At 35.8% G+C, this 23,782-nt stretch overlaps 1 protein-coding gene across 1 annotated transcript in view; it reads left to right on the top strand.

Annotated features, from left to right (window-relative positions):
- Nucleotides 1-2,936: 2,936 nt before the first annotated feature.
- The window catches only part of LOC109675085 (aldehyde dehydrogenase 1A1-like), a 36,343-nt gene continuing 15,497 nt past the window's right edge, over nucleotides 2,937-23,782 (top strand). Inside the window, exons 1-7 of the mRNA XM_020151896.2 lie at nucleotides 2,937-3,173; nucleotides 6,803-6,907; nucleotides 12,323-12,463; nucleotides 14,128-14,257; nucleotides 15,781-15,842; nucleotides 17,827-17,955; nucleotides 18,372-18,485. Coding sequence (XP_020007485.2) covers nucleotides 2,952-3,173; nucleotides 6,803-6,907; nucleotides 12,323-12,463; nucleotides 14,128-14,257; nucleotides 15,781-15,842; nucleotides 17,827-17,955; nucleotides 18,372-18,485 — 903 coding nt within the window. The 5' untranslated portion in view covers nucleotides 2,937-2,951. The remainder of the gene's footprint in view (nucleotides 3,174-6,802; nucleotides 6,908-12,322; nucleotides 12,464-14,127; nucleotides 14,258-15,780; nucleotides 15,843-17,826; nucleotides 17,956-18,371; nucleotides 18,486-23,782) is intronic.

The raw sequence follows: 23,782 nt of genomic DNA, 5'->3' as shown, positions 1-23,782 counted from the left end.
AACAAGCTTATGTATAAGCAAACCCACTTGTCTGATAGAGGCTCAAATGTACCATTTCTTTCTGAGACCACACTAAACAATGAGTGTACTGACTGTGCTAGGTGAGAAGGACATCTACCATATCTCAAAAAAAAGGATGATGATAGCATATGTGAAGAGCAGGAGGAATCAGTAGGCCAAGAAATTTTGCTAAGTTTAAGAAAAATGGCAGATGAACTGAAAATAGCCTGCAAACACATATACTCAAATTGTACTTCTGTTTTTAAAATCGGTTTACCAATCAAACAGCTTATCTTGCCACAAACGAGGTGAGATATTCCAAAGGTCATACTTTGGAAATACATTACCAAAGTATTAAAATTTAATAGTTAATTTTAAAACTTGAACATGAATGAGAATGAAATAGTATCTGATAAAAGTCTACTCATCAGAAATATGGAGACATTTACACCACTGGATTAAGCAACAGGCAGACTTACCAGTGACAATTAAGGAAATAGAGAAGGTTCCTGGATGTGTCCCATGACTAAGCAAGAATTTCAGTTTCAATGAATTGGAAAATTTGGAAATCAGAAAATGTGAGAAAAGGGCTGGAAGAAATCACATTTAGGAGATGAATATTATGTTTATTATTTCTCTCTTACTCTGTGTGTGTGTGTGTGTACATATGTGTATTTGTGTAATTTAGCTGGCCCCTAAGAAGGAAAAGAATATTAAATGCCCCTTGTCAAGGGTCCCAAGTTGAAGTACCAGCCCCAGCCCCTACTGCATAAGCCAGACATGCAATTAAAAACACACAACTCCAGGTACAGTCGTGAAGTGTGCTTCCCTTGTTCTCACCAGAGCCATTTTTCCCACCATAAGAAAAGTGAAGAAAAAAATCTCTTCTCATGCAGCTATTCCTAACAACCTACTTCTCTACAAAATAAACTCTGGGACCAGCAGATACCTCTGAAATATACATCTTGTGGCTTGTGGTTTCTGAGCAGAAAAGATCTGTCCTTCAAGTGAAATCAAGGTTTAATAATGACTGATATATAATGATTGTTAGCAAATATTTGTTGAAATGACATAAGCAAGTGTGGTAACCTGCCTGCAAAGTTGTTTCCTTTATAATCAGTGATACCTGGTTTAACAAGGCCTTTCTTATATAATTACTTAACAAGTCCAATCAAGTGTGTGTTTATCCAAAGAATGGCATGACATGGCGATGTGTGCTATGAAGCCTTGGCTTTATTTCAGTGACATCAACTAAACCAGTGTCTTAATCCACAAACAACTGTGGATCTGGGAGCAGAGGACAGCAACTAAACCACTGTTTCTGCAAACATGTTATGTAACAGCTATTGTGCAATTGTGCATTTAACTCAAGCACATTTATGAAACAGAAACAACCATATTTCCAAACAGAAAGAAATTGAGAGAGAGAAAGGGAAATGTTCAAAGAGCACAGGACTTCCTATCTGCTCTTCAAACAAGAAGTGTGGTATAGCCAAGGACTTTGGAATGATATAATGCCTTATAATCTAGAGGACTGGCTCAGGTACCAAATCTGATCTGTCTTCTTTTATTGCAAGTGAAATTTTATTGAAAATTACATTCACTCATTAATTTACCTATTGTCTACAGTTTCTTGGAACCGAGTTGCATAAGTTACAGCAGAAACCATCTGAACCTGAAAAGTGAAAAATATTTGTTATCTCTCCTCTACAGAAAAAGTTTGCCAATCCCATCCTAAGATGAATTAAAGGTTAAGCATAAATGTCTGCCTGGGTCATTATTGACCTAGAGAACTAGAGCAGCTGATTTTGAACCTATCTGGGAACCCTCTTATGAAGAAGAGGGCAGAGAGAAAAAAGAAAACAAGCCCTGGTTTTAGAACTAGACAGGCCTGAAATGAGATTTTTGGCCTTTTACTTATTAGCACTTGATGGTAAGCAAGCTGTTTACCCTCTCCCTGTCTCTAAAATGGGAATACCAGGTGAAGGTGGAAAGAGAAACAGATTCCAATACCAGACACTTCTAAGTCCTTTCCCCATCTAAGTCCCATGTTCAGGGAGCTGGCAGTTTCATTAGGAAGAAATTGTTATTGTTAATGAGAGCATCCAAGAATTTTATCTTACTTCCTTTGTAGCTTTTGCTGTAGCTTCAACACAATAAAGCGTTGTGCAATATCATGGGTGTCCTACAGCTTACAATTGTCCTTTATGAAATTTCCTAGCTGGAAACATTAAAAATTGAAGTTATTTGTAGTGCCCTTTTAAATCTTTCTTTGTACATTTGTCCATAATTATATGTGATAAATATAGTCATCATCCAAATCTGGAAGTTACTTTCATTTTAGGTGAATTTTCACAGATGACTTTGCTATATAGCTGGTTGTGCTGGTTATGTATGACAGTGTACTCTGAGTTACCTAAAAATTTTGTTGACTTTTCTGCTCTCATATAGAAAATAAAAAGAGGTTCGGGTTACTAAACTCATACTAGGTCTACTTACACAGCACTGTACATATACAGGCTTTACTGAATTTTTAAAAGCTGGCCCTTCTTTCCTGAGCAGCACCCTGGGAGACCAATTGTTTTGCTGGTTGCTCTGTCCTGAGGACACCTGGCTGGGATTCTCTACTTCCTAGCTCCTACTGAAGAAAAATGTCCTTTTAGATTCTTTTTCAGTTCTTAAATTATCTTAGTCTGCCAGAGAACTGAAAGTTACATAATAGTATGAAAAGTAAGGAAAAGAAAAAAAACATCAAGAACCGAAACAAACAATCTGGCTTTAGTGGCCAGAGCAACTGCACCAAATATCCTTAACACAGGTTTCGGCTTTGTAAATTAATTCATACATAAATAGTGCACTAGCTCCAGATGCAACTTCCATGCTTGAGTGCTGGAATCTTAAGGATTTAAGTGTAAAGGCAAAAGTCTTCTGTCTTAGATGTTACAAAGAAGATGTGTCTGTTATGCTCTAAGTCTGTTCATCCAATCATATTCAAATATGCAAATAAACCTCAGCCTCATGCAGATAAAAAGGAACAAACAAACCAAGTGCTCTATCAGAATCAAATTGCTGAGCCTGTCACTTGTGTTCCCAGAACCGAATCAGAAATGCAGTCCTCTGGAAAGTCAGACTTACCTACCCCCCTCGCCAATTTGAAGATTCATTATACTAAGGTTAGTATAACTTGTATGTGCTGCTTTCCTCAGATTTGTAAAGAGTACGTCTATTAAAACATAAAATGTCAATTTAACCTCTGTACAGGCCAAAACAAAATGTTTGTAAAATTCAAGTCTGGGTTTAGTGTCCTGAACAAATAGTGAATTCTAAATCATATTGGATCCGACAACTTTTCATAAATTTATTTTTTAAAATAACTCCAAGTGAAAGGAGTTCTGTTTGTGTGAAACTTTCATGTACCAGAAGTCAGTGGACTTGGGTAACTACCAGTACAGCCAGCCTATGTGAAAAGTGAGGCAAATAGTTACTGGAAGAACTTACTAGAATGAGTCCAACAAGTGGGAATTTCTTTAAAGGAGAAGCAGAGCATACTGAAATAATATAACTTCCCTATATTTTTAATAAAATGAATGTTAGTAACAGAGGATTTAAGTATGATAATTGGATGAAGGCTGTTTCATAAAATTTCAAATAGACTTGTGTTATTTTGCATATTTTGGGAAAGAAACCATGCATATTTATTTCTCCAGAGAATTTGTTGCTATGGGAGTAGGTTTGTAATGGTTAACTGGAAAGTACTTAGAGAAACAAGAGCAAGAGCCAGATTTAGACTTTATAATCTGCAACCATAGAGAAGTAGGAAATGTTGTTCTGAGAGTTTCTCTGAACTTTGGCCTATTTCACAGACAAGTGCCTGTTTTCCTCACACATCCCAACTCTCCAAAGTGAAAACAGAGACAAACAAAAAGTCTAACCCACATCTTCTCTCAATTCTGGACCAGCACTGCAGTTCATTTGAACTCTTTAACATGCACAGAATGATGGTGTTTTTGTCTGAGTAATTGTATTGGTATGAACAGGCAAACAAGGAGGCTTGTCCCCTATCCATTTTATATCAAATCCCTAACATCATAGTGTACTCACGTCTAGCATGTATAATCCTGATAGCTGTCATTGGAGAATTTTTAATCACTAAATAATTTATAGTTAACATACCAATGGATTTAAACCTTGGAGTGGTGTTCAGTACATTCTTCCTCAGGGTTGAATTATTAATAACTTGTCTTTAAATATCAAGTTAGGAGGAATTGTCTGAATGATAGTACATGTTAAAACAGGTTACTACAAAGGCACCTGAACACCATGTTTATTGCAGCACTATTCACATTAATTAAGTTATGAAACCAGACAAGATGCCCATCTACTGATGAATGGATTAAGAAAATGTATTTATATAGAATGGAATTTTACTTAGCCACAAAGAAAAATGGAATTTTGTCATTTATAGGTAAATGGATGGAAATGGAGAACATCATCTTAAGTGAAGTTAGCCATGCTCAGAAGGCCAAAAGCTGCATGTTCCCTTTCATATGTGGAATACAGACCAAATACAATTATAGCGATATTATGAAAAACTAATCACACTAAGGGGGAGGGAAGGTCACATATGAAAGGGGCAAGGTTAAAGAAAGACACAAAGAAGATGAATATGGTTGATTTATTTTCTATGTAAGAATGAATATAGAATTCTTAAACCTGCTGAAACTACCATAAGAAAGGAACTGAGGAAGAATGAAGGAAAAAAACAAAGAGGTGAACCAGTTGTGATTATAATATATGTCTATATACATGGAAATGTCACAAGAAATCTCCCTGTGTAACTAGTTTTATTTAAAACAGGAAAAATTGTCTCTTTTTTTTTTTTCTTTTTTCTTGTACAAAATCAGAGAACAAGAGAGTAGAATAAGTCCTGCCAGGGTGGAGGATTGGTACAAGTGGGAGGGGGGAAGTGGCAGGAAAACATGGTAGGAGGATCAATAAGGTCCAAAAATGTGTCTACATGTATGTAAAAGAAAAAATGATACCTGTTGAAACTATTCCAGGAGTTGGTGGGGATAAATGACAGCAGTGGAAAGGGTGAATATAAGAATAATATATTTGCTGTGTTGTAAGAACTTTTTTAAATGCCACAATGTACCCAAACCTAGCACAACAGTAAAAATAATCCAAAAACATAGCACTAAACTTCATATATTCTAATATAAAAGCATATTTTAATTATGTACAAAATACATAGGAAATTAAAAAACAACTCAGTCCATATGTCTTCTTTAAAAGCCTTCTTTGAAAACTATATACATTGGCCCTGTGTGATTTCCCATACCTGTAATTCTAACTACTCAGGAGACAGAGATCAGGGGATTGTAGTTTGGCTCAAGTTTGCACAAAATGTTAATGAGACCCTCATCTAACCGATAGCTGGGCATGGTGGCATTGCTTATCATTTCTGCTAAGTAGAAAGCACAAATGAGAGGAACGTTGTCCAGGCCAGCCCAGGCACAACCAGAAGATCCTATCCCAAAAATAACTACAGCAAATAGGATGGGAGTGTGGATCAAGTGGTAAAGTGCCTCCATAGCTAGCAGGCACAACGCCTTGAGTTCTCTGAATACCAAACCAAACAAAAAAATAACTAAAAAAGTATGTATCAGCTACCTAGGATTTGCAATTACAGCTACCTATGATTTGAAATTAAACAAATTACTTATTATCATAAACCTAAAAAAATTAATATAACAAATAGTAAATTAAGGGATGTAAGGAGAAAAGAAATCTTGCATTTGACCAAAACACAACATATCTTTATTCATCATACAAGAGCTATTTCATTTTTTTCCTTAAAAATAAGAAACAACTTAAGATTTATAAAGCCATTGGTTTAAAAAAAAAGTAAAAAAAGAACCAGATTTCATCCTTCCATTCAAATGATGTTCATACATATATCAATTAAAAGTCACACTTACTAGTTTGTTTTTGTCAAATATTTTTCTCTGGTAAATTTCAAACCTTCTTTTCTTAATGAAATGAAAATTCAAGACTGCAAAGTTTGAAACTCAGACTTTTTAAATGACACATCATGCTTTTCTCACATTTCTGTTCCTTTATGGTGCACACAGAACAAAATTCCAAAATTTCTGGATCGCTCTGATTTCTTTCACTAAGAAAGGTTCACTAAGAAATCTAGTACCTGATTTTATCTGAATATGAGTAAACTATGAGGTACTCTTCCCAAAAGAAGAGTAAAACCCCTATAACCTTAAAATGTCAATGAAAAACATACCATGAACCAATTTTTCTTAGCAATCTTCTTTCAAAATCCCACCCTAAAGCCGGCTTTAAAGCAGTAAAATAAAGCATCAGAAAATAATCACTGTGTCACCAGATCATCACTAGCCCCAAATGAACGTGTTCAGATTTGTGGTGGAAAATGTAAGCAATGATTTATAAAAATTATGAAGTTTCTGCTCATGCCCCCAATTCTCAGCTATTGAAAGAAGAAAACAATTGCTTTCTCTGGTCTACATTTTCTAGGTGTTGAAATGACTTCATGCCTTCATGAAACATAAACATTACTACTTTATTTTAGTGTGCTATGCACTTGTGCTTGTTTGCACAGGTGTGAGTTTATAAGTGAAATATCAAGACACAATCAAAAAAATTGAGAGGATAAGGATATGCAACATTTAGGCAGTTGTATAATTCTGTATTATAAGTTTGTAGAAGCTTCCAACATTCGCTACATAGTTGAATGCTTTTATTAGCTACCCTTTCTACATTCATGCAGATCTTCATAAACAATGAATGGCACAATTCAGTGAGTGGCAAGAAGTTCCCTGTCCTCAATCCTGCCACCGAGGAGGAAATCTGCCAGGTAGAAGAAGGGGATAAGGTGAGTTTTTAAACGCTGCTTCCCTGTCATGCCAGGTTCCTTATATCTCCACCACTGTGAGTTCCAAAATTCTACTGCAAGTTAAAAAGGACATGTCATGAACATAGGGCTCCTTGAGAAATCCAGGCAAATTTTCTAAGTTATCCTTGGTCATGGAAACCAATGTCTATGGAATGACGATGACGCTGTGCTCTGGGTGTTGTGGTTATCTTTTTAATAGAATTTTTCTTCATTGTGTTCCAATTGAAATAGAATACAAAGAGAAATATTATATAAACAGACTAAGAAGGAATTGACCAGAGTTAAAAAGGAGAGAAATCCTTTACTTATATCAAATTCTATTTTTATGTGACTAAAGTAATTAAAAGGTAATATAAGAATTTAAAAACACTGTAATATCAAGTTATTTCACTAAAAATCATTGAGTTATCATTAATCAATGCCTTTAAAATTGAATTTTAAAATGACTGAAATTGAATGTTGAATTAAAAGTTGATAAATGTAACTAATAAAAATAACAAAAATGAAAATGTATGTAAATAATAGTTTTAAATTCTAAATGCTCTTTTAATTTAGTATTTCAGGAAACTATATGAAGATGACACTATTTTTAATTGCATTTACAAATAGTAATGATGGAAGAATAGAAGGTTGAGTAATTTACTCCAATTTATCTTGCTAATAAGACATGAAATAAGCATTGAAATGTCATCTTCCTAACCCCAAACAGAGCCTGAGACTGGCAGGGTTATTCCTTTTCCTAGTGATTATTGTAAAAGTAAAACCGGGTGATATTTAATAGCCTGAGGGGTAAGGAAAACAAAAGGCTTCAGAACTTTGATCTGAAAAATATTCAAAAATGTTCTTGTGCTTCTCAGTCTAATTTGAAATAATTTTTCTGCTGTTTAGTTGCAGTGATTACCAAGCTTTAAATCTCTGTATTATAAGATACAAAGACATAAAAAAAATTTGGTTTCATAAAAAAGACTTTTGGGAGGTGAAGTCAACAATATTCAGCGACAATGCCATTTATGAGACAATGTTTCAGTTGATTGTAGCAATCACACGTTCCTGTCCAGGTGCCATTCCTTCATTACCTCAGCCTCAGTCCATGAGACCACAAATCTCAAGGTACTGACTAAACTGGACAGTTCTAATCCAAGACAGCAATAGAGCTGGGGAACTTCCTGGATTTGGGAGAAGCACTGAATTCAAATTGAAGTATTATCAGAACAAAGTGAGACTCAAACCTGAAAGGGCAGGAGTGTTGAGTTTAAGCTCAGGAGTCAGCAATTTGAGAAGTAAAAACAGAATCAAATAGATTTGTGTCACTCACTTTCAGATTTCACTTTCTGTGTGTCTTAAAGATTTCACTTATGCATAAATTCTTCATTGCCTAGACCGAGGTCTTAAAGAATTTCCCTGTTTTCTTTTAGTAGTTTCATATTTTCTGGTCAGTTTTGGGATGATTGATCCATTTGAGTAGATTTTTGTGTAAATTGATAGAGTTCTAGATTTATTTCTCCACATGTAGATACCCAGTTTTCTCGGCATCATTTATTGAAGAGGCTGCCTTTTCTCCAACGTATGTTTTTTTATCCCTTTGTTGAAAATCAGTTGTCTGTAGATGTGTGAAGAAGGGCATGGATTTTGATAGCTAAATAGTTTATGACTGGAAACTGTTGTGACAATCACTTTGTACCTTCATGAATTGCAAGAAGGCCAAACTTGAGCAGAAAAATACTGATCATTCCTTGGAAAGGGCTGTCGGGACCAGAAGCCTGTGTCCTAAGAAGTATTCTTAGAAATAAGGGTAAGTACACACATTCAGTGACACACATTAAAGGACTAGGTGGGAAGGGCTGGGGTAGACTGAGCAGAAACATTGTGATCATAAAGTCTGGGCAGTTGAGATGTGGCCCAGTTCAGGAGTTTGGCCCTGGAAGTGTTGAGAAAAGGAACCAGTTGGAAACATCGAAAGGGAAACTGAGAAGATGCAACTCCATCAGGAAGATTAGCCTGTTAGCAATAGGGAGGACAGTTGGAGAGGAAGAGCACGAACTTGGAAGATGTTGATTCTATGGAATAATAAGAGCCTACAATAGTACAAGGCTGTGAAAACTGAAAGGAAATGTAAAAATATAGAATTGCTGACAGCAAAATTTGTCTCATCTAATGAACACTTAACCTGATGTCTGTCACATTGAAATTGTGTGTCAAGGGTTATTGTGTGTAGTCCTTAACACAATCCTGTGATTCAATTTACCCTGATTTTAAAGGAAACTGAACGTTAGAGAAATTGTGGCCCAGCATACATATTTCACTTTAGAATACATGGGCCCTCTCTACTCATAAACTCTGCATCTGTGGACTTAACTACCAAGGATCAAAAATGTTAGGCTCTTACCGACATAAACTTTGTAATTATGATATCATGGTTGTGTTGATACTGAATATGTAGATATTTTTTCTTATTATTCTCTAAACAATACGACTGTTTACGTAACATTTACACGTTATCAGGCATTATGAGTAATCTAGGGATGATTCATAGCATATGGAAGGCTGTGCATAGGTAAATACTGCATCAATTTATAGGAAAGACTTGCACATTCTTAAGATTAGACTATCTACAAGGGCAACCTGAAAGTAATTTCCTTTCAGATACTGAGGACTGCCTGTGATTTCAGTTATAATGTAATGGAGTGATGATAGTAAGATTTAGTTTATGTCGTACCTATTTGATTGAATATTTCACTATTCTATCACTAGCAGACTGATGATAAGAGAATGCTAAGAGTGGAGTGTGTACGAAATCTTTAGATCAATGAATGAATGCTTGGATGCTTCAAACCTTACATAGCTAACAAAGAGGAATATGAATTCAAATCTGAGTTTTTTTTGTTCCAAAACTATAAATTAACTATCATTGCCCTATTTCTGCTTCTGCAATATTAAACATAAGATGTAGAAAAAGAAAACCATCTTTCTTTGTAGCAACATTTTCTAGGGATGAATTTACATGGTAGAATTATTTATCTTGAAACCAATTTCACCACATCCCTTGGGGAGGTCAGGATGCCTATGTTAGTCCTTATTTGGCTAAGGCCAATGACAGAACACTCAGCTGAAGGACCCAAATGAAAGTATGTCATGCACATCTGTTTAAACACAGAGCTGCATTTATTCCATGAGCCATGGGATCCACAAATCATGCTGGCAATCTCAGATTCTTGTGGTTTGCCTTTTTTCTCAAATAATGGTCTCTAAATTTAGTTTGGAAAAGGCTACAATTTGTAGCATAAAACAGTGTCCAAATATAAGCAATACATATGATTAACTGAATATCTAAAATGTATGTATTTCTCACCAAACAAGAAATAGATGCATATTCTTATTATATACACTCATCATTCTCCCAAAAGTTTGGCAGTTAGATAATCAGTGATATATTATATGAATCTTGCTTGTAGTCAGTATAATTATTGATAAATCAGACCAGATTATTCTTCTAAGTTACCCTTCTTGCATGAAACTAATTCATAATAGTTTGATGATAAATATAGATAATTCCAGATTTACCACTGTACTTCAAAGTGTGGTTTTCCAACTTTAATAAGATGCAATAGTGACACATTTTCAGTAGAAGCTATGCTTTGTATTTTGATCTTTTCCCAAGTTTGCATAGGCCATACTATATTCTTTCAAGATGCAGGGCAAGGCTTCCTACCAGACACACAATCACAAAGCTAAAAAACCAATACCCTCTACAGTGTACTGCATTCAAGAAATTAAATGGGATAGTCAAAACCTTATTACAAAACACGTGTTCAATGTTCTGTGCACGTGAAAATAAGGCAAGGCTAAATTATAACGCTGGATGAGTCAGGAGTATTGAGTGCATTATCAATTTGTAACATTTTCTGCTTATCAAGGTTTACCAGAATGTAATCCTATCATAAATCAAGGAGCATCTATATTTAAAAATACTTTATTAGCATTTTAATTTGCTAATTTGTAAGTATGGGGCTACTTAGCCGAATACAGCCTAACAGGAGAGATATCATTTTGAGGAAGCATCACCCTTAGTTGGATTTCAGCTTTTGAGCAACTTCAAAAGCTTCTTTCTACACTAATTCTCAAAGGGAACTTTGTTCCCTGATAAAAGTTGCAACCTTCTATCCTATGGTGTCATCAGGATTAATGGAATTCCACACTATGGTTAGTCCTTTTTAGAAAATATAGATACTATAATGATGTATGCCTTTAAGATATTTGCAATTTAATTGATGAGGAAAATAAAACTACATGAAGTAATAATGAAAGAAGTGGTGATACTTGTTGTAGGTACATTTTGTAGGAGATGAGAAGAGTTCAGAACAGAGATTTATAGGGGAATGGAGTTGCCTGGACAAACTTTGGAAACCAGATGGATTAGGAAGGAAGTAAAGCCTATGCCTGGTTTAGAAAACCACAAAGAGAGGAAAGAGCATTGGGTGAAGACATGGAGGTGAGACTTATTTACACCAATGTGGACTTCTTCTATTAATGGATCTTTGTTTTAATCAATGGAGTTTTAAGCAGTGCATTCTTAATAAAAGGAAAATGACTCTTTTACCTAATCAAAGATTGAACAGGATTTTGTACCAGTTGGGAAATGGTGTCCAATCACATACAGACCTTTCTATAGACCACTTCCATTCACTCCCTCTATGCCTTTTTTCCTGTACACAAAAGGAATTTGTGTATATATTCATAATGCTTACTCTTCAGCAGCAAAGAAAAGTTCTTCTTCAATCTTCAATAAGTTCTTCCTGAGAGTGGGCAGATTATAGAGTCTCCAAAGACCACAGAAGATACTTGCTATTTGTGATCTTGAACTGTGTATGACTGCAGTCCAATCACCAAAGGAGTCCAATGTGTGAGGAAGACCAAGGGTCTACAGTCAGACCAGATCTATTTGAATTTCCATTCAGCAGTGCTTAGATTATTAGCCTTAGACCAATCTCCTCACTTTCTTTTTTCAGTTTATTTAGATATGAAATGGGGAAACATATTTGTTCCATAAGATTATTCAGAACTGATTGAGCTAATAAGTGTAAAGTTGTTAGAATATTAATTGAGTTAAGGATAACATTCAAAGTATCCTGTTGAAATAAGATATAGTAGCAATTATTAAAATATGGTATCAGTTAAATTCTAGGAAATCAAATATTTGATAATTGTGTTGAGCTTATCTAAAGATTACTCAAGAGTCATTCCAACATGCTGTAGTGGAGTGTATAGAATGTGCCAATCTTTGGGCTAATGGAGTCTGTTTATGAGGAGCCCTGGTCTATTTTACAGGGTTATTGCCTTTGCATTTGCCAATCTAATGGTTTAGGTCTACTGAATTGACTTCCTTGTAATTTACAGGCAGATGTTGACAAGGCAGTGAAGGCTGCAAGACAGGCTTTCCAGATTGGTTCTCCATGGCGAACTATGGATGCTTCGCAGAGGGGACGCCTGCTCTTCAAGCTGGCTGACTTAATTGAAAGAGATCGTCTGCTGCTAGCAGTGAGTATTGTGAATTTGGTTTAGTGAGCATGATAAGCACAAATTTCCTTCCTCTACTCCAGGTCACAAGCTGTGTGAAACTCCTAGAATGATGTACTGGGTTTCCCAACTTTACTTGGTCCTGAAATCTTTTGGTGGAAACTCTTATCACTTTTATTAGAAGTGCTTGAAATATTTCTCCAAAATGAATATTATTTTTTCCTAGCACAGCTCTGCAAACTATTTAACAAAAAGCTACAATTTCCTTTCCAGAAATGTGACTGTTCATAATTAAATGATGTGTTTTTCCTCATCACAGTTGACAAAAGCAAAGAAGAAAGAAATAAATCTAATTGTTAGTACATTCATTAAAAGTATGTTTTTATCTTTGCTGGTTGTACTATTTTTAAACTTTTTGCAGTTACGAGTTAGACACAGTCAGCACATAACACAGGTAGAGGGGAGCATTTCCTTCAGCTTCCTTAGTCAGGCATTACAATAAAACTAATTTAATACAAACTAATACCCATATTGAATTTCACAATAAATTTTTGTTACTGTTAGAATCTTAAAGTGAAAATAACACTGTCCTTCATTTAATTTGAAAAATTAGCAATTATAGTTTATCGATCATTACTGACACAGTATAATTTGAAATATTAAAAAAATATAAAACCAGAGACTATGTACAATAAAACTGTGCTAACCAAAATGTCCTATAAGAGGACAGAAGACTTCACTGAAACTTGGCTTCTCTCATTTGTCTGATTTATGGACTGTAGAATGTTGAGTATATCAACAGGCTCCCAGCTCCCCCATTATATTTGTGTATTTGTGTGTGTGTGTGTATACATGTGTGTAAAGGGACAGGGAAGCACAGTCACACAAAAATCACGTTTGCTTAAATTTAGGAATGATGAACAGTATAACAGAGACAGAACAGCTTCAGCAGTTAATCACAGTTACATTCCTTTCAGGTATCATCCAGAAGAACAGTAGACCACAAAGAGCTCTTTGAAGCTCTACATGAGGAAAGAAGGAAAAGAAGAGAAAGTCATTGTACAGTTGTGGAACAGCTAGACCAGAAAATGCTGAACTTGACAGTTTGATGTTCCAAATGATAATTATGTTAATAGTGCTTAAAACAGGAGGTTTCTACTTGAAAATTCTAAAGAAGAATATTTGCAGATGAAAGATCCAGGTGTTAAATTGGTGTAAATAGATTGGTTGTATCCAGGTGGAAAATGAAAATTAAAAATGATTATTGAGGCATGATTATTTTCACTAACACTCAATTATCACAAAAGATTACAAGTGAAATCTTGTTGGAACTCTGATCTGACCATAGAGAGTAGGTGCCATTTTTACCAGCTAGCTATATTTCCAATTGTCAGCAACTCCTAAAACATTGGTAAACTGGAGGATACTCAGCTATATTGACATAAGGAACACCAGGGCTTATAAACTGGGATCTCAGTACCCAATTCACTAGGATCTTACCTGGTGACCATAAACAAGTTATTATAACACTTATTTTTTTGGAAAAGAAGAGAGTAGACATGATAATTCAAGACTCCTTCTAGTTTCAAAATTATCTAACATGTGCTTATTGAAAATATTAAGTATGCATTTTTAATCTAAAATTACTGTATGATTTCAGATATGGGGATTAATCTGTTTTTCAGACAATGGAGTCAATGAATGGTGGAAAACTATTTCCTCCAACATACCTGATGGAGTTAGGAACATGCATAAAAGCATTACAGTACTGTGCAGGTTGGGCTGACAAGATCCATGGCTACACCATACCGAGTGGTAAGTAGATTTGGGTAACCACAAGTGTGAGTGTAGGGTTGAGGAAATTACAAAGCTCAGTATTTCAAACTCTTCCTTTTAAAGATGTAAGCCAAATTAGGCAGAATTATTTTCCCCTTGACTTTAAGCCAACACAGTTCTAAATGTGGAAATCTTGTTAAGGTTTAATAAATGCTTATTAAAGTTGTTTCTGCATAATCATGTAGAAGACAACTTGGGATATTTTAGAAAATATTACAGTAAGAGCATTCTTACAACTACAATCACTGATTTGAGGTAATTGTCTCTCTAAGACCCAAACTCTGAAATTGCTTATTTGGGTTTTATTCCATAGTGACATTTATACCCTTTCCATATTGTAATTATTTATGTATGTTCTCATGTTCCAGTATGAATCTGTTGTGCTCATCTGTGCCCATTCAAACTCAGTCAAATTAGACCAGACTAATTAAATTAATTCATATTGATTTGTTTCAAATAGCTTTAAAGCAAGATGAGGCTATTTTTATAGCCTGCGTTAAGAATATCTGTATATAAATGTTTATGCATGCATTATTTAGTGGGATATACACATACACACATTATTTAGTGTGATATGAAAAAGCGTCAATTTGGGAAACTTTAAGGGTAAAATTTAAGTCCTATAAATGTGTTGACTTTGGGAATAAATATCCAGAACTGACACTGTTATTCATTTCTGATCTAATTGGAGCATCCAGTGGGTTAGAAGTAGTAACCTGGAAGTTAATAAAAGGCAAATGAGACAATAGTGGTAACAAGAAGTGTTTGGCTATTTTAGTAGCTGTGTAATTTATCCTCAGACAACATGGAAAACGCCAAGTAAAGTCCCTGTGGTTCTTGAGAAAGAGAGTGCTTGATGTATAGCCAGGAGGCTTCTTTGAGAACTAGAACAGAGGTGAACACAGAGAACAAAGCTCTCAGGAACTCAGTCAAATCCTCATGGGAAGGAAATGTCTGTCACTTCAGGCAGTAGGATTAAGAAAGTTTGCTTTCTTGTTTAGTAGACAAAAGAAAAAATATTTTACAACAAGTTCTTAGATAGGATTATGTTTTGTGGGGAGATATTACCATTTTAAAATCATATTAACTTTTTAAAAAAGATTATTTCACTGGTAGAACTTTGAGCAGTTAGAAGTACAGTTGAATATGGTTCTTCTTTTAGACAGAGATGACTGTGCATTCTTTCTCACTGATTTTGTATAAAACTTTGAGAATAAGGATGGTATACCAAACAGGCCTCCTAAGAGATGAGAAAGTTATCTTTCAGTCATTTCCCAATCGTGCCTCTTTACTTTTACCTAACTCTGTTTTATGGTTTCTATCCTTCCATACTTATCATTTGAGGGCTCAATATTTTATTTTGTAAAAAGGTTGATATATGTTTTTTCTTCCAGTTTAAAACTTACTGTTCACATGGTCATCTCCCATCAACTGCAAAGTATTCTTCAGTGAATGCCAAATACGTTTACCTTTATAGTACTGAGCTGTGCTTTATTTTCTAGATGGAGATGTTTTCACATATACAAGACGTGAACCTATTGGTGTTTGTGGCCAAATCATTCCTGTAAGTTGTTCTCTCATATAATTCCCAATTGGGGATCAGGAATCTCTAATTATATTTTATTTGGTGTTCTAAAACAAAGTGTTGGTTACATATGTGCAGTGTGTTTTTTAGTGTATTATTGTACTGGGGGTACATTGTGAGATTTATAAAAGTGCTTAGAATATATCTTAGTGAGACTCACCCCTTCCATTATTCTCCTTTATCTCTCCTCTTCCTCTTAGAATAGTTTAACATGTCTCTTTGCTCTATTTTCATACATGAGTACATAATATTTCAACCATATCACCCTCCTTCAATGTTTCCTTACCTCCTTCCCCCTCCCTATGGTACCAACCCCCCCGACAGGACCTGTTTTATATCCTGTCTTTAATGTTTGACAAAAGAAATTTTTGTTCGTTTGACATTTCCATATATATATGTATTACACCTGGAAGAGGTTCATCCTCTCTATTTTTCTTCTTTTTACCTTAGTTCCCTTCACAGAGTGATTTTCACAGTCTTAAATATGCTATATTCATTCTTGTAGAGAAAGGACTTCAACCATATTCACCTTCAGTCTTTTTGAATGTCTTGAAGAAAGTCCTGTTGAACCTATTCTTCCTGTGACTAAACATGCTGGATATGAATTAGGGACTCCAGAAATTACCCTACATCCTGGTGTATCTCCTGAGGGTTTTTCAATAACATGGCATCAACAATCTTAACACTTTACTCTATGGGTTGTTTTTGAAAATTTCTAATGTATACTCTTTTTAAGAAGTGACAGAGTGCTCATCACAGGCGCTTATGCTGCAGGACACTTACTACTCTCCAATACTCTTTGTTGTCTCTTTAAGACATCTCACCATGGTCAATAGTAGCAACCAGACATTTCAAATCCTGAAGACTTTTTGTTAATTATAATGGAAAAAAAAATGATCCCAGAGACATCTGGAGTATTTTATGGAATGTATTGTACCTTTAGTTAACAGGCTGATACCCAAATTCCTCTGTGAGAAAATGGTACTTTTAAATGGAATCATGAATATTTCCTTTTAAGCCTTACAAATGGGAGACTCTCTAAACATGACTAACATATTTTTAAAGGCTAAATATAAATATGGTAATGTGTCCTGAAGTTTTTACATGAGGAGATGGTAATGACTTATCTTTGGTTTCAATGAAATTGAAGTGTAACTTTACAACATTTTTAATAAAATTGATCATTATTCAAAAGCTAAAACATGATACAGTACAGTGGTAGTTATCTAACCAAGAGCCTATGCAAGCTAGGTAGGTGTCCTACAGATATATATCCATGCCTGTTTATGATTAATCTCTGGTCAGCTCTCTGAAGTAGAGAGGACTGAAATCATGCACAGACAACAAGTCACTTGTCTGAGTTCACAAGGCTATTCAGTTATTTTGTTGAGCCCTGAACCCAAGTATTTTGCCTCCAAACCCTAGACACTTATGTCTTTAACAAGATTATTTGTCCTGGGCTGAGGGTATAGCTCAGGGGTAGAGCAAATATAGACATATAAAGCACATGCAAGGTCGGTCCTGGGTTCAAACCTCAGAACTGCAAAACAAATTTCCTGGCTATAAATGCTGCTAATAATATTATTGGGTGAACATAATAAATGACCTAAAGGAAAAGGAGAATACTCATACTTTTTGAACAGATATAACATATGTTATGCTTAATTGTACACAAAAACATACAGTGATTTTTCCCTGGTAGAATAAGAATTCAAAAATTAGAGCATTTCATCAAATATGAGGCTCTTTTCTGCTCACATTTCCTATCTAGGTTACTCAGAAGTTCTTATCATTTGCTGTTCATTTTTAGCAATGTACTCAAATGGGATGCACTAAACATAACAGAAAACTACAAAATTATTAACCCACATTTCTGGGGGAACGGCTTATAAATGTAGAATTTATACTAGCAAATGTGGCTTGGACCAATTTAAATAATCTCTTGTTAAATATTGCTTTCTAGTGGAATGGCCCATTGATTACACTCATTTGGAAGATAGCTCCTGCTCTTAGCTGTGGAAACACAGTGATTGTCAAACCAGCTGAGCAAACTCCCCTCACTGCTCTTCACGTGGCATCTTTAATAAAAGAGGTAAGTTTCCTGAATCAAAACATGCTCATGAATTCGAGAGTCCTAATTTAAAACACGAGGACCTCATTTAGAGTTACTGTACTTTATTGTTTACAAATGGCCTTCACCCAGTGGTAGGGATACATGTAGCAGGAGAGTTGGCTGGGGTTTCTGGCAGTCAACCCAAATGAGTCTCTACCAGAGTCAGTAACCTTGTGACCAACTATTTCATTCTTTTGTCCAACTCTCATGAACATGTATTCATGGTAAAACAAAGAAGCAATCTTTCAAATATTGAATATTTAAGTTGGTTTGTAATTGCCACTTGAGGACCTGCTGGCTTTTGTAAATCCATTTAAACTAAAGGAATTTTTAATCTATATGAAGGTAGAGGCCACTGAATTCTGTTTTAACTGCTTTTCTTTTTAACCTTTTAGGCAGGGTTTCCTCCTGGTGTGGTGAACATCATCCCTGGTTATGGGCCAACTGCAGGAGCAGCCATCTCTTCTCACATGGACATTGACAAAGTGGCCTTCACAGGTTCAACAGAGGTAATGTCATTTACTCAGAATGGCAGTTAAGAATGCTGACATCTTTAACCATCAGAAGCATGTCCTATGTAACAAAATATTTTTATTGATTAGTTCCTAATTTTAGCCTTTAAATATGCTCATATAGCAGCATATGCAGATGAAGTTTGGATGAAATGAAATACTTCTTACAATGTCAAAAAAAAAACAATGTCAGAAGGATTAGAGAAAGCTGTTTTAGTGTGTTCACTGCCTTCTGTCTTGGGAAATACAGCTGCTAAGCCTGTGACATGTGATTGGTAAAGTATATGATGGTAATCATCACAGTGATTTATATGAATCATTGCAATTGTATCCTGTAGATTAGGAAAATTAAATAACAGAGCTTCATCCTCAGCTCCTTATTTGAGGTTCTCTCTTCCCTACACATCATGAAATGGAGCCAGAATTTCAACTTCCCTCAAAGTTACTGATGTTCTCCTGGTTTATCTTAGTCAGACATAAAGTAGCAATCAGGACTCTAACCATGGGCACTGTGTGGAGAAATGCATGAGGCAGAGAGTGGAGAAATTATCCTATATCAAGCAAGGACATTCTTGTCTCATTTTTTATGTTCTGGCATTGCTAGATGTTCAGCATTCCTCTCATTTGGTATACAGCATAGAAGATGAGGACTGCACATAATTCCATTTTATGAAGCTGACTCTGCAAATGGGAAACAAGGCAGGTGTGATAAGATATATACATGAGCTACAAAAGGAGTTATGAAATGGAATGTTAATTTCCAGATTGGTGCTAGAATTTGCACTGTATTTTAAGAAAACTTGCTTTTTTAACTCTCTGAAGATTACAAAGAAAAAGGACATTTTAGATAGTGAGTTCTGGGAAATTTATTATTTTATAATCCTAGTTAGTGACTGTATTATGTGTATATTGTAAACACATAGAAAGCAGACAGAAAAGGTTGCATTCTGCAAATCCCTAATTGAGATAGGGGAAAAAACAAACCCTGAACTGAGCTCCATAACCAGGGCAGCTAGTGGAAACAGGAACTTGCCCAGCTAAGGAATACAAGACTTTGTTCTTAATAGAAACTTTTACCAGGTTAGCAGAGTCCATGAAGCATATGAGAAATGAGTTAGTGAGACTAGCATTTGTAACAGCAGTGCTTCATTTGACAAAAAAAGACCCAAACTAAGCTAATTTTTATACTGGTACTCTGGAAATGGCCTATTGTGTGTTCGGTACTCATTTGATTTTCTCTTTCTTCCCTCCACTCTTTAATTTCTTACACTAGTTAAAGAAGGTGAAACAAAAACTTCCTCATTTTCCCCTCATCTCTGCCATTATGCCCTATCACTTCCTGATTATTTCAGGTATCTGTTTAGTTTTCCATATTTTGCTCATAAGTGGCCAGAAGCTACTCTAGCGTGAGTCCCATGTGATACCTCTCTGGTTTGCTCCTCATATCTGCTGTTCTAAAAGCCTCCTGATTTTAAAATCTTCACATCTGTGTTCCCATGTCTGTGATATATAATTAGGAAAGTATATGTCCATTGTCTTATTATTTCTCCCTCACCAGAGCTTCTTATTCATTCTTACTCAGAAGGCAGTACAATAACTACCTCTGAATGTATGCTGAAGAAGTAAATGTGAACAACATGGTTTTAGAAGTCACACAGAAATAAATTAGCATTAGTAGTACAACTCAAATGCTTTTAGGACCTATTGTTTGTTTTCTTTCAGTTTCAGGTTTATTGCTTGGCTTAAATTAGGGAATGTGCCAATGCCATTAAAGGGACAAACATTGGATTGCATTCCTTGTGGTCATTGTAAAAATGTGACCCATTCTATCAAGCTAAGAATTTTAATGTCTCTTTAATTCATTTAAAATAGAACCCTGTCCATACTGTGTAGGTTAGAACATTTTCACAAGCATTTGCTCTTTCTGCTTCACATGGCAATGACAATGTCATGGAAATACTGTCCACCCAAAGTCTTAACAGTTCTTATCTTTGTCATTATCACAGACCTCTTTGAGGAAAATGATAAAACTTTACTTTTTTTTTCCAACTAAGGGAATGAAATGGGACAAAAATTAATGCCTTCTTGTTTTAGACTTAGCTCAATTTGGGTAACACTCAAGGAAGCCTTTCATTTGCCATCTAAACTTTCACTAAGCAAAAATGTAGTATTTCTTCCTCATTCATACTTATAATCAGCTTCGGTGTTAGTTCTTTTGACATCAGAAGTTTCTAGAAAAATACTTCTGATCTTAGTTCATTCCCAAGAAAAAAGTTACCTACTTTAGTAGAATTTCTCCAGTAAACATCAGTTTTAAATATGAAAAAGCCAAAAAAGTCACAGAAAGGAACTGGGAAACTCAAAAAAATAGAGACAAAAAACACTATGTGGAAAACAGAACTTCCTGACCTCAAAAGAACATGTTCACAAGAAATGTGTTGTGGATGCTGGATGTGGTGGTAACCCCTGAAATCCCAGTAGTTAGGAGACAAGCAGGAGAATCAAGAGTTTGAGAACAGCTTGTTCTGTAAAGCAAGACTGTCAGGAAGGAAGAAAGGAAGGATGGAAGTTGTAGAAGGAAATGGTAGATATCAGATAGTGTTTCCTCAATGCCTGCCAACTTTTAGTTTATTTTCATTAATCTAATTTTAAGGGTTTGGTTTAGTCTCATGAAATACTAAATATACTCTATTCTTTCATGGACAATTGCAGCTAGTTCTGTGTGTACATCAATTTAAAACCTAATCTTTTTGTTCAGCTGGAATAGAAGTGTTCAATTAAAATTCAAAATGTAGAGTACAAAAGAAACAACGAGAATAAAAGAAGAAGAATCAAAAATTATTATCTCGAAGGCGGAAAGGAGGGAGCGCGTCCGGGTGGGCAGGCCAGGGGCGTGGTGGGGCGGGCCCGGCATGGTAAGGGCTGGGAGGCCGGGGAGCCTTGGCCGCAAGAAGGCGGAGGAACCGGTGACTGCCGCCCGCCGCCGCCGCTCCCGCCAGTTCCGTGTGGTCCCCGCGGGCTCCGCTTCGGCCACGGTGACCCACGGCTTCCAGAGCAGCCAGCAGGACTTCTCCTTCGGGCCTTGCACGCTGACGGCCTCCAAGACCCACATGAGGAAGTCAGCGGATGCGGAGAAGTTAGCAGATGAATTGCATATGCCATCTCTTCCTGAAATGATGTTTGGAGAGAACGTTTTGAGAGTCCAGCATGGCTCTGGCTTTGGGATTGAGGTCAGTGCTACAGAGGCATTAAGATGTGTAAACAACTACCAAGGAATGCTTAAAGTAGCCTGTGCTGAAGAGTGGCAGGAAAGCAGGACGGAGGGTGAACACTCCAAAGAAGTTATTAAACCATAGGATTGGACCTATTCAACAGATTGTAAAGGAACGTTACTTGGAGAATCTCTGAAGTTAAAGGTGGTACCTACAACAGATCATATAGATACAGAGAAACTGAAAGCAAGAGAACAGATGAAATTTTTTGAAGAAGTTCTCCTGTTTGAGGATGAACTGCATGATCATGGAGTTTCAAGCCTCAGTGTGAAAATTAGAGTAATGCCTTCTAGCTTTTTTCTACTACTGCGGTTTTTCTTGAGAATTGATGGGGTGCTTATCAGAATGAATGACACAAGGCTTTACCACGAGGCTGACAAGACCTACATGCTACGAGAATATACATCACGGGAGAGAAAAAATTGCTAATTTAATGCATGTTCCACCTGTCCTCTTCACGGAACCTAACGAAATATAAGTATTTACCAATAAAGGAGGCAGTTTGTGAGAAGCTAATATTTCCGGAAAGAATTGACCCTAACCCTGCAGACTCACAAGGAGGGTCTTGGTAAAGTGGGAGCAGAAGCACGAAGGAGGATGGGGGAAAACCACAACTTGTTCTGGCTTGAAGTAGCTGTTGTACATTTCCACTGGAAAGGCAAGCCTTTATGTAGGATATTTAATTGAAAGAACTAGCAAAGCTCTTCAGGTATTTGCCTGAGGATAATTTTAGTGAGAAAAATATAGTTGAATATTCGTCATTGCTCAAACTTTGTTATATTGTTGTGAGCCAAGCAGGCAGGGTATCTCATTAGCTAAATTTGCTCACAAGTACTTTTGGTATTTGTCTGCCTTCTGCATTACCTCCAAGGTGTAGGAAATCAGTTGTTCCTACACCTTGTTGTAGCTCAGTGTATATTAGATGTACCTGTATTTAATGCTTTCTCTTAGGACAGGAAAGTTGTGTGTGGGTACTATATGTTTATATACATCACATTGTACTCAGATTTCTGTTTTATTTGCCATACAGATTTGAACAGAACAGACTATTCATGCAGATTACAACAAATAAAAAAAATTGTAAGAATATTCATTAGTTGGAGTTTCTGGGCAACAGTGTGTGTGTTTGTGTGTGTATTTTAAAAATTTTGTTGATTTATATGCCTTGGTCTCTGAGTAGTCCTAGATCACTTATTTTGTTAAAAATTGTGAAGCGTAAAAAGAATTGACTTTTTTTTTTCTTAAAGACACTGATAGGTGGTTAGGAAGAGTGTGCTTCTGAAATTTCATTAATTTACTCCTGTGGGGAACACCAAGAAAATTTGTATTTGGCCATTGCTAAATATGATATATATTATTTTATATTTATTTGTTCCAATGTCTTTTGTAAGAGGAAAATAAACAATACGAAACTGCTGAAAAAAATTATTATCTCAAAAAAAGAACATCAAAGATAATTTTGTTGGACTAAGGTGTCAATAAATATAATAAAAAAATAGTTATTAAAACAGTTTAGATTACAGGGAAGCAAAAATAAAAACAGCAATAGAAAATAATCTTGATGAGAAATGTTCCAAAAAATATTAAAGCAGTGTCTTTTTCTCCAAGGACATGAGTAGCACTAAAGAAGACACCAGAACAGTTGGATTCCAGCTCACTGTAGGAAGAGCACAGAGCCCAGATTCAATTCCAGTTTTTTTCTTCTAACTCCACTGTCCAAAGATTTGGGGATTGAGAGAGTGTCAATCACTGGGATAAAATCTACTGAGGCGATAAGGAGATGCATGTAATGATAGGATATTGTCACGACAACCAAGGAGTTGACGATTCTTTTTGGGTAAATGATACATATACAAATACTACAACTCAAGGCAGACTCTGAAAGAGTGTTCATGTGGTTCTCTGGGAGACAAGAAGAATAAAGAGTCATGTCTATGTAGAGTCATCAAAGTAGAATTCAAGGAGAAGCTAAGATGTGAGCTGCAGCCAATATAAGGACAGAACTTGGAAGCAGTTCAGGTT

This window comes from Castor canadensis, chromosome 13 (genome assembly GCF_047511655.1).
Source record: "Castor canadensis chromosome 13, mCasCan1.hap1v2, whole genome shotgun sequence".
Taxonomy (NCBI): domain Eukaryota; kingdom Metazoa; phylum Chordata; class Mammalia; order Rodentia; family Castoridae; genus Castor; species Castor canadensis.
The sequence above is the reverse complement of the archived record's forward strand: the minus strand, read 5'-3'. Positions and strand labels throughout refer to the sequence as shown.